The 10,220-nt window shown below is 54.6% G+C and overlaps 1 protein-coding gene and 1 pseudogene across 2 annotated transcripts; both read right to left on the reverse strand.

Moving 5' to 3' along the window:
- Positions 1-72: 72 nt before the first annotated feature.
- Positions 73-3,222, reverse strand: LOC309649956 (transmembrane protein 102-like). The gene is made up of 2 exons (XM_082440643.1): positions 1,514-3,222; positions 73-1,412 (listed from the first exon to the last, which is right to left on the reverse strand). Exons 1-2 carry the CDS (start codon positions 1,725-1,727, stop codon positions 91-93), a joined length of 1,536 nt encoding a protein of 511 aa, XP_082296769.1. The 5' UTR covers positions 1,728-3,222; the 3' UTR covers positions 73-90.
- Positions 3,223-3,932: 710 nt separating this feature from the next.
- LOC309649978 (uncharacterized protein SPEM3 pseudogene) lies at positions 3,933-7,729 on the reverse strand (annotated as a pseudogene). The gene is made up of 3 exons: positions 6,869-7,729; positions 6,663-6,720; positions 3,933-6,544 (listed from the first exon to the last, which is right to left on the reverse strand). The product of its transcript is annotated as an uncharacterized protein SPEM3 pseudogene (transcript).
- Between the last annotated feature and the right edge of the window lie 2,491 nt (positions 7,730-10,220).

The raw sequence follows: 10,220 nt of genomic DNA on the forward strand, positions 1-10,220 counted from the left end.
TCAGCCTGTCTCCCAGGTGAGGGGAGAGCAGTCCCCTCCACATCCCGCTGGCCAACAGAAGCACATTCCAGGTTAGTAGGAACAGCGTCTTTAATGGGCCCCGCCTCCCACGCCGGCTAAGCCGCCCCCCTTGCGTGCAGCCTTGGCCTCTTCCACAGCGACGCGCAGGGCGCGGGCAGGGTCCCTGCGAAGCAGGGCCAACGCCCGGAGCAGCGAAGCGGCGCCGTCCCCCGCACCGAGCTTTTGGCCACTCAGAAAATAGTGGGGCAGCGTCCCGGCCTCGACCACCCGGCCCAGCTCATCCAGCAGCCCGAGGCAGCAGGCGCCCGCATTCTCGGGTCGCGCCAGATAGAGCGCGGGCAGCCGCTCGCACGCCCAGTAGAGCAACGTCCGCAGGAGATAGGGCGCCGCGACCCTAGTCCCGGTCACCAGCGGGCGCAGCAGCGCCTGGGCCGCCGCGTGCGCTTGCAGCAGGGGAACGGGTATGCGCGTCTTGAGCGCCAGCTCTTGGCGGGCGAAGCAGAGCTGCCATCTGGAGGCGCCCGGCCGCTCTGTGCCGCCGCCGCCGGGCACCAGGTAGAAGGAAGACGACTCCGAGGCCAGCGGGCCGGCCCACGAGTGGCTCCGAGCCTGCTGGGGCCAGCCGGCCACGGACACCACGGGGATCAAGTCGAAAAGCAGGAGGCGGCGCGGGGGCTCAGGCGTAGCCAGGAGGATGGTGGTGACCCCCGCGTGGCGGGCTGCGTGGACCAAGCGCGGGGCACCCGGGACCGGAAACAGGGACTCAGCGACCGCAGCCAGCGAAGCAAAGAACCAGGCAGCCACCTGGGCGGGGCACAATGTGGGCCATGCCTCCCGAGCCTCCGACGGCTGTGGCACTGGGCTAACGTCGGCTGCTTTGGTGACGTCACCATTCGTTTTTTTCAGTGGTGAGGGAAAGTCAACATCGGTTACGTCTTGTTGAGGCAATTCTGGCACTGAAACATTACTAGGTGATTTTTCCAAAGACTCGTGTGCCTCAGCCTCAGTGACGTCACCGTGCAGCTGGTCCACGGAGATTTGCGGATCCTTGGGAGTTTCTTTGCTTTGGGCTGGGTGGATCGAATCACGTCCTCCTGGGACTGGGGGTCCTAGGCAATCCTGCCATGCCTCCCGGACCGAGGTTCCGCGTACTTGCTCTGGGAGGAAGAGCCATGCGTAACAGGATCCCACGTCCGGTTGCAGCTCCTGCCCAGTGCCATCTAGCGAAAGCACGGGCACCAGGAGGGTGAAGCTGGCGTCGTAGTGAGGTCCCCGAGCGTAGGGACCTAGAGGCGCAGGCCCCAGATCCAGGGAGCCCTCGCGAATCCCGCCACGAAGCAGCAAGAGCTCTGCCTGAGGAGGAAAGCGAAGGTCCCGGCGGTGAACGAGACCTAAGGAAAGAGAAGGGATCGTAAAGGCGTGATCCAGAGCCGGGGCGGGGTGAGGCGGAGCTGAGAGCGGCAAGTTCCCGAAGGCTGGGAGGGTTACTTACCAAGCAAAGAGAAAACAAAGTCCTTGGCCTGGAGGAGATCTGGTCCTGGCTTGGGACCTTCACTCCAGCTCTCCTGCACACCCAGCTCCTGGATCAGCTGGGTTAGTTCTTGCAGCTGCGCCCCAGAGCAGAAGTCGATGTCCGTGAGCGGCCGGGCTGGGGCTGGGGGCGGTGGGCCCCACCAGGGAGCACTTCCCCAGACCGCGGAAGCCATATGGCTCTGTCGTTTTGGGGCTAGGAAATACACAGACGGGAGGAAGCCCAGACGGGCCGTTCCTTTTGCTGAGGAAAACTGGCCCCAGTTCTTTTCTCTTCCAGAGGCCAAGAGGGTTCCCAAGGCACAGTCCGCCAATGGGTCTGCAGACGAAGGGCCCTAAATTTAGTCTTGAAAGGGAACAAATAAACACCTCCTCCGTCCTTGCCCTTTTCTCATACGCTGCTCCCCGCCCCCATGGAACGGTTCACCTGACTCAGCAGGTAGAAAGTAGCTGTTTGGCCCCTCCTAAGGAATGCAGTAGCCTCCTTCGCTGCCCCTTGTCTACGTCCCCTTACCTCTTTTTCAGAAGAGGCTAGTGGTTTACGGCTTCCCTCTTAGGGGTAGCTACAAAGGCTGGGAAGAGAATGGATAGGAAGATTCAACAGGTAACTTCTTCCTGCTGCCTGCAAGGCCACGCCCCTAAATTATAACCACGCCCCTTTCTGGAGGCTGTCGGGGTGGTTCCGGACCGGCCCGGCCTCCAGTCAGAGTTCAGTCCATCCTTTCGCTCTGCAGAGTTCTCGCGGCTATCCTGGGAGTTGTAGTTTGTCTTCAAAACTACCAGGGCGTTGGGGCCACGCCCCCACGTCCTTTCCGGTTCCGTTCAAGTAGTGCCTGACGGAAGTTGTAGTTTCTATGCAGATAAACTATTCTGTGTCTTTACAAGGCCAGGTCAACCGCACAAACACTCCTTGGGGTTAGAATAGAGGCCTAATAGGATGGATCTGAATAGCAAACAATAATGAGGGACATACACTAGGGCATGCGGAGAAATAGGGGACTCTACATCTCACTTGGGAGTAGAGGAGCCCTGGTCATTTAAATCTAGAAGGGTTCTTGCATGCAATTATAACTTCATTTTAGAGGTGAGACTGCAAGCCTAGAAAGGTTGCACATGACTTGTCCAAGGTCAGAGCTGAGCCAGAGAGGTGTTGGAAATGGGCTCTCCCGCTGGGACGTATCTCCTTGGAATCGGTGGTGGTAATGTTAGACAAGAACACACCGATAGTGTGCCTGTAGTGACCCAGGGATGGACATCTGACTCAGGGAAGGGACATATTAGTGTTGCCCACCTCAGACACACAAGTGGTGGCAGGGAAAACACTTTGCAATCTCGCAGCTTATGTGTGTATACAGAAGAGTTATCAGGACTGAAAATCAAGTCCAGAGGAAACTCCAGCTGGGCTAGGGCAGGGCAATGAAAAATTATGAGGGGAAGGAAATTGCTTTCAGCGGCCAGTGCTATCATGGACACAGCTTAAGTCCAGGCTGAAACTAGGAGCCAGAATAATAGGACAGAAAGATAGGACACCAGAGACACGCTCACAGATTAGACCAATGCATGCTGGACCAGGAATTCTTACATTCCTTTTTCCCAGGGGTCTGTCTCCACAGTGAACTAGGCCTAAGTCCATGGGCAAGAAAATTAAGTGGAGACACCTCGAGAAAATTAGAGGCCTATGAAGGAGGGGACCGTCAGAATCCAAGGCTCAATTTGGGGAGCCTCAAACACAAGGTTTCCTAGTCACTGACCAAGAGAGGTCTTCTCCCTCAGTAACCACGAGCCCCAAACACAGCCCAGAACGGGGGAGGCAAGTTTGCATACCTCTGGTCGTGACCCAAGAGAGCAGATCAGGAAAACTGAAGCCTGGGCTCTTTCTCACAGTCTGGGGAAATCAGGCGTTGGGTGTCCATGCCTACATCTTACCTCCTCCCCAGAGGGTGGCTTCTGAGCCACCCTAAAAAGAACTAAGTTCTCTGGGCTCTGGGGGAGCTTTAAGATGCTGGGGGTGGGTGACAGGGAAAGGAAAATTGCTCTAAACTCTAAAGCACTGCTCTCCAATAGCATTTTCCATGATGATGGAAACGTTCTAAATCTGTGCTGTCCAATACAGTATCCGCTAGCTCCATGTGACTACTGAGCACTTAGAAGATCATGACACTGAGGAACAGAATTGTTTTCTTTTTTTGGCCAAGCCATGAAGCTTGCAGGGACTGAGTTCCCCGACCAGGGATTGAACCCCGGCCACAGCAGTGAAAGCGCCAAGTCCCAACAACTGGACCACCAGGGAACAGAATTGGACGCCAGGGAAATTCTGTTCCCTGAGGAAGAGAATTTTTAACTTTTTCACTTAAATTTTAACAGAATTACTTTTCCTTAAGTTTAACTAATTTATATTCTAATAGGCATATTTGGCTAGTGGCTACTGTAATTGACAATGCAGCTCTAGGGCCTTGGGGATAACGGATTTAGCTAGACAGCGATGGAGGGAAAGCAGGGATAGTTTAGGTCCTCATCAGGCCCTGTGGGATGGGGCTGGGGTGGATGTCCTCACACAACCACAGAACACTTCTCTTGTCTCTTTATTCCTCATGCATATCTGTCCCCTGATATCCCCACTCCTTGATGGTCTCCGGTGAGTTGTTGGATGTCTCTCGGTGAAGGCGCCTGGGAGACAGAGCTTCGCATTTGTCCCTGCCCGCTCTGAACTGTCTCTGGCGGGCGTCAAAGACCACATGCCCTAGCCGGGTGCCTGACCCAGGACAGTAGGGCTTCCAGCTGGTCTTGGGAGGCGTAGACATCTGGCGATAGCTCTGGCAGGCTGGAGGAACTGTATCCATGGGGTGGTACACCCAGTCTTGGCTGCCTGCTCGCCGGGAGGATGATTGCAGCTCAATCAGCACAGGTACCTCTGAGAAGGTTTGCAGGTCATTGTAGGTCAACTGAGCCTTGGGAGAGCAGGAGTTCTGACTGGGTGGGACAGAAGTCCATGGTATGTGCTGCCCTGCATCCTCCTTTCGAGGAACTGCCTCAGATCTAAATAACTTTCGGGTCTGATGTGGGCCCAAAGCTTGGACAGAGTCAGTTCCTAGAGGGTTCTTGTGGAGGCCTGGATTTGGGGTAAGGCCTGGGTTTCTGCAAAGTCTACTCTCGTTTGCAGGGCCTGGGGTCCTTTGGAGGACAGAGCCTTGGTTGAGGTCTAGAGTCTCACGAAGTTCAGGGGGTTGGGGCTGGTTTGGGGTTTGGGACGTCGTGGCTAACTGGGGAGGGATGGGGCCCTGGGAAGAGAGGACAGACGGAGGAGACTTGGAGGTTGGGGGAAAGGTGGGGGGTTGTATTAAGGCGGAGGGCTTCTGGTGGTTGCTGTGTTGATGAAGGACAAAGGATCTGGGAGAAACAAGAGGCAGAGAAAGAGTGCATGGTGGAGGCATGGCGCATGGTGAGCTCTGGGCACTGGTTGGAGAATGGAAGCAAGGTTGAGAAGGTGCAGCATCCTTGGAGTACACCAGGAATTTGGGGTAGACTGGAGCCTGGGGGTCCGTGTTTCTCTTCTCAGAACTGCAAGGATGAAAGCTGCAGTAAGGGAAGGTCTTGGACTGCACAAATTTGTCTTTGGCATCATTTGAGGTCTTCCATTCCATATTCCCCAACTCCAGGTAACCCAGTATGGATCCTGTGGAGGGCTTGGCACTGTCCCCACTACATTGCTTCAGTGTTTGCTCAGCTGTACCAGAGCTCACCAGACCATGCCCCTCTTGGGGCCTGGAGACGGTACCCAAGTCCTTTCTGGAGTACCCAGAGTTCTGAGGGGGACACACATGGACCACGTTCTGCTTTACCCTGTGGGCATCGTAGACCACCTGGCCGGAGGAGAGGCCTTGGCTGAAGGCAGACAAGGTAGAGGGAATAGAAGCTAGGATGGGGGTAGGGGTGGTGGAAGGGACTGGAGTGGTCGTCAGGGCCATGACCAGCTCTGGGACAGAGGTTGTGGCAGAGATCGGGACAGGGGCTGGTGTAGGGGCTAGGGCAGGAGTAGTAGCAGGGGCAGAAGTTGGGGGAGGGACTGGGGCCGAAGGTGGGGGAGGGACCAGAGTGTTGGCATGGGTATAGGTCAGATGAGCATGGGTCAGGGTGCAGACAGAAGTGTGGCCCAGGGACTGGGCTGAGGCATTTGAGGGGGCCTGGGCTTGGGCCTGGGCTGGGGTATGGGCTGAGGTATGCTCAGGGCCATGGACCTGGGCAGGGCTGTGCTCAGGGGTGAGGGCTGGGGAGGGGGTCTGGGCCTGGGGGGTGGTGTGCTCAGGGGGGTGGAACGTGGAGCAAGTCTGGGCCTGAGGTGGGGCGTGCTCAGAGGGCTGGGTTGAGGAGAAGTTCTGGGCCTTGGCAGGTGTGCGCCCAGTGGGGTCCACTGGGGAGAAGGCCTGGGCCTGGGCGGAAGTGTGCTCATGGGCGTGGCCTCGGGAGCAGGTCTCGGCCTGGGGGGGGGTGTGCTCAGGCGGGTGGGCTGAGGAGAGGGTCTGGGCCTTGGCCGGAGCATGCGCAGGGGGCTGAACTGGGGGGCGGGTCTGGGCCCGGGCTGGGTCATAGTCTGGGGTCTTCGTCTTGCTCTCTTGGGGCAGGCGGAGTGGAAGCACGTCCACCTTGCTCATCCTGCGGAGCTTGGAAGATGTCTCTTGCCTGGAGTAAAAGGTGGCTCGGGACTTTAAGGCTGTGACCGGAGGGGCCTCGCCAGCTCCCACTACCCCCTCCTTCCACAGTCCCCGTGGAGCCTCCATGGGAGCCCCAGCCCGTCCACACTGAGGCGGCATCCAGCAGCACCCAGAAGCCTTCTTATGTTTTGTGACTGGTAGCCAGGAGTCAAGGTGGTTTGGGTGCCCGAGCAGGAAGCTTGGGCGATGGCGGAAGCGGGAAGAAACTCTTGAGCACAGGTTGTTGGGATCCACGGAGCAGCGCATGCACATGCGATGGCTGCCTACACAGCTGGCTTGCTTGTCTGCGGGGAAAGGCGAGATGGGACAGGGCCTGGGTTCCTGAGGGGCTGAGAATCGAGGCAGGGATAGAAGAAAGGGGACAGGCCCACGTCCCCTGAGCCCACGCTGGCGCCCACTCACCTTTGGGGAAAACGTGATGGAAGAGTGTCCGCAAGGAGCTCTTCAGATGCCTCCAGAGCTGAGGGAAGCAGGGGAGGGGGGAGGTCGGGAGCAGGGTGAGCCCTGAAATCCAACCCTTGTCCGGCCACACCCCAGCAGCCCTCCCACCTCAGCCCCTTCAAGACCCCAGGGCTCCCCCAACCCCACTGCCCTGATCCTGCCCTGACCAGAGTCACCACGTTGATCCCCACGTTGAGCAAGATGAAGCTGCCCAGGATCAGAAGAATTGAGTCTCCTAGGTCCTGGCATTTCCTGGGGTTGGTGCCAGAGCACGGCTGGGCTCGGTAGTGGGTTTGCTCACCCATGGCCGCGGGTCCCAGGACTGCCTGGGCCCCCTGGCCTCCACATACTCACTGGGAGCCAGAGGGGGAGAAGGACTGGGTCATAATGGGGCAGGTGGTTGGGGTCACAATGAGGGAGGGGGAGGAAAAGGAGGGCCCAGGGTGGCATTCGCTGGTAACCAGGGTCAGGTAAGCTGAGCCTGGACAGTCAAACAGGGCCCGGAGGCCGGCCCACCTCCCCTCGAGTGGTCAATCATTCACTCACCACCCTCTGGCTCACTTGTTCAAATGACACATTCCATCTCTTGGCCCCTCCTGAGACTAGGAAGACCTTGGCCTCAGAGCCCTGGGGAAGGCCTGGCTGGAGTCCAGAGCCTCAGCCTTCTTCATGCCCTTCACTGGGCGTGGAGCTGGACCTGCCCAGATGTGGAACCTCCCAGTTTGGAAGCAGCTTCTTGTATGAGGCTCTCTGGGGACAGGGACAGCTGAGACACAGAGGAGGTGCCCAGAGACCAGTGGTTTGGAGTCTGCAGCTGCAGATCTACTTAGTGCATGGTATAGGACCAGGAGGGGCTTGCTGGCAGGACTGTGGCCACTAAACCAAGGGGACCCTCAGGCCCAGAAGGGGACACTGGCTTCTTATTGCAGGAAGCCAAGGGCAGGGACCCAGGCTGGCAGAAGGAGTGGCGCTTCCAAGCCACAGACCACCAATGTTTCCTGGACTCTGGCGCTCTTTATTCCTCTCGCCATGCCCTACCGCCCCCCGCCCCCGCCCCCGTTTGCTGCTGCTCAGTTCATTTTCCCAGTCTGGCTCCCGTGCAGAGGGGGCCTCGAGGTCGAGGTGGAAGGCGGCAGCGAGTTGGCCCGCGCTCGGCTCTCCTGCACTTGCCGCTTCAGCTCCAGGCTGTCATACACCTGGTAGCTGGCATTGCCCCCCGGGTTCCGGCTGAGTGGCATGAAGGTGGGCCGGGGCGGAAGGTGCTCGGTAGCCTGGACGTCGGGCAGGGGCTGGGAGGAGCGGACGAGCAGGGCTGAGCTGGGAGCCGGGGCCCGCCGGTACGAGGCCTCGGCCAGCACCGTGAGGGAGGCGGAGGTGGTCAGAGGGCGCCGCACGGGCAGCATCTCGGCCCATTCGGCCGCCCGGCGCCGAACTCCTTGGGGTTAGAACAGAGGCCTAATAGGATGGATCTGAATAGCAAACAATAATAATGAGGGACATACACTAGGGCATGCGGAGAAATAGGGGACTCTACATCTCACTTGGGAGTAGAGGAGCCCTGGTCATTTAAATCTAGAAGGGTTCTTGCATGCATATAAGATGTGAGATTTCTAAATGCTAGGACACTGCTAAGAATTTGAAAAGAGTAATAAAATTTGTAGAAGACCCCAAACTTGAGATGATGACAAGGGAGAGGAACAGGGACGACTGAATAGCTGGAATCGCTGGTCTACCTCCTATTTTCTCTCTCTCTCTTTTTTTGGCCAAGGCAGTGAAAGCTCTGAGCCCTAACCACTGGACTGCCAGGGAATTCCCCACCTCCTATTTTCTGTCTTCACTGAGGAAGCCAAAGCTATGCGTTCAATCCTGTGCTCCCAATTTTCCTACCTTCTCTCCTGTTTTTCACATTTTCAAAATTAGCAATCCCTAATTTTGAGTAAGTCCAATTTTTCAACTTGTTCTTTTGTATCTGAGCTTTTGGTTTTATATCTAAGAAATCTTTACCTAATGTCCTTGTCTAGAGTTTTATAGTTTTTATTTTACATTTAGGTCAATGATCCATTTTGAGTTAAATTTTGTATATGGTGCCAGATACAATCAAACTTCATTTTTAACCTATGAATATGCACTTCTTTGAGCACAATGTGTTGAAAGACTATCCTTTCTCTACTGAATTGCCTTTTCGCTTCTTTCAAAAATCAGAAAATGCAAACTAATGTATAGTGACAAAAGGCACTGGTGGTTGGTGGAAGACTTTTGGGATTGATAGAAATTGTGGCGATGGTTTGTTTTATATGTATGTCAAAACTGAACAAATTGTATGCTTTAAATAGGTGTACTTCATTGTATGTCAATTATGCCTCATTAGATTTTTTTTAAAAATTAGGGGTTTCAAAAAGCTAATATATGAAGAACTATTCCTGAGCTTTGCAGGAAGGAACAAAATATGAGCTTAGGAGAGAAAACACCAAAAATGTACACTTGTGTCACTCCCACCTCAGAGAACTGATCAATCATAAACACTTAATACACTGTTTTTTCCTTAAATCTAAACCTAAAATTTCACTCTTGATACCAGCTGTCTTTCTCTTCTTTCGGGAAAGGATCTTGTTATGGAGTCTTACTACTTAGAGCCTTACTTCTGCCCAAGGCATTAGTACTCCTGGTACTGCCTAGCCTCTTACTTACCCATGCTTTAGCCTTCTCTGCCATTCCCTTCTTTGGTAATATTTTTTCCACTCTTCATTCAGCTCCATCAATACGCATTCCTACTCTTCTCCACTCACATCTTCTATTTGCCCGAATCCCTCTCTTCCCTTTTGGGTTCTTCTCTTAGCTCCTTTTTTTTTTTTTTCTTTTTCTTCTTTTTTCCTTAGCTCCTTTTTAAGTGTCCTCCTCTTTTCTTCCTTTATAAGGATTTCTCTAAACATTTCATCTAGCCTCTACAGCTGACTTTATCCAATTCTTTATCCAAAACGTCTATCTCTAAGCTTTAGAAACAGTTTATCAAGAGAGAGTTAGCTATTTTCAAAACATTTCAGGGATGAGATAAAACATAGTGGAAGAGAATCACCTGCCTGCCTCTTTTGTGAAGAGATCCCCACTCCTAGATACACTCATTCACGAAGGATATGTCTAAAGCTCTAATCCAATTCTCCTCCAACATGTCAGGGTTGGCCCTCAGGCAGAGGTAGCAACATTACCCTGGTTTTTCAAGCTACCATGATCCCAAGGCAGAAATGCAAAGCTCAGAATGGAGTTTTCCCTCACATAACTCAGCAGTTCAACTAAACGTCACTCATTCTTATACTTCTAGGGTCTTTTTCCTTCAAAGATTCTCCAAAACAAGCTTTCTCCTCAACTTCACATTCCAAGTCAGTCTCTGCTCCTTAATTCCACCCACATTACCCCAGTATTTTTCCTCCAAAAATACCAGTGGTATAAAGTGAGCTCCTAGTTCTGCTCAGTCCATGCTCATTGAGAAGATAAGCAGAGGAGGGCAAGAGCAGTTGAGTGAAT

Source organism: Balaenoptera physalus, assembly GCF_965194825.1.
Source record: "Balaenoptera physalus genome assembly, chromosome: 20".
NCBI classification, from domain to species: domain Eukaryota; kingdom Metazoa; phylum Chordata; class Mammalia; order Artiodactyla; family Balaenopteridae; genus Balaenoptera; species Balaenoptera physalus.

Excerpts from the sequence above, each read along its gene's own strand:
- LOC309649956 (XM_082440643.1), bottom strand. The coding sequence starts at position 1,727 with ATGGCTTCCGCGGTCTGGGGAAGTGCTCCCTGGTGGGGCCCACCGCCC. Across the intron at positions 1,413-1,513 it reads CTTTGTTTTCTCTTTGCTTG|GTCTCGTTCACCGCCGGGAC; the intron begins GTAAGTAACCCT and ends CTCTTTCCTTAG.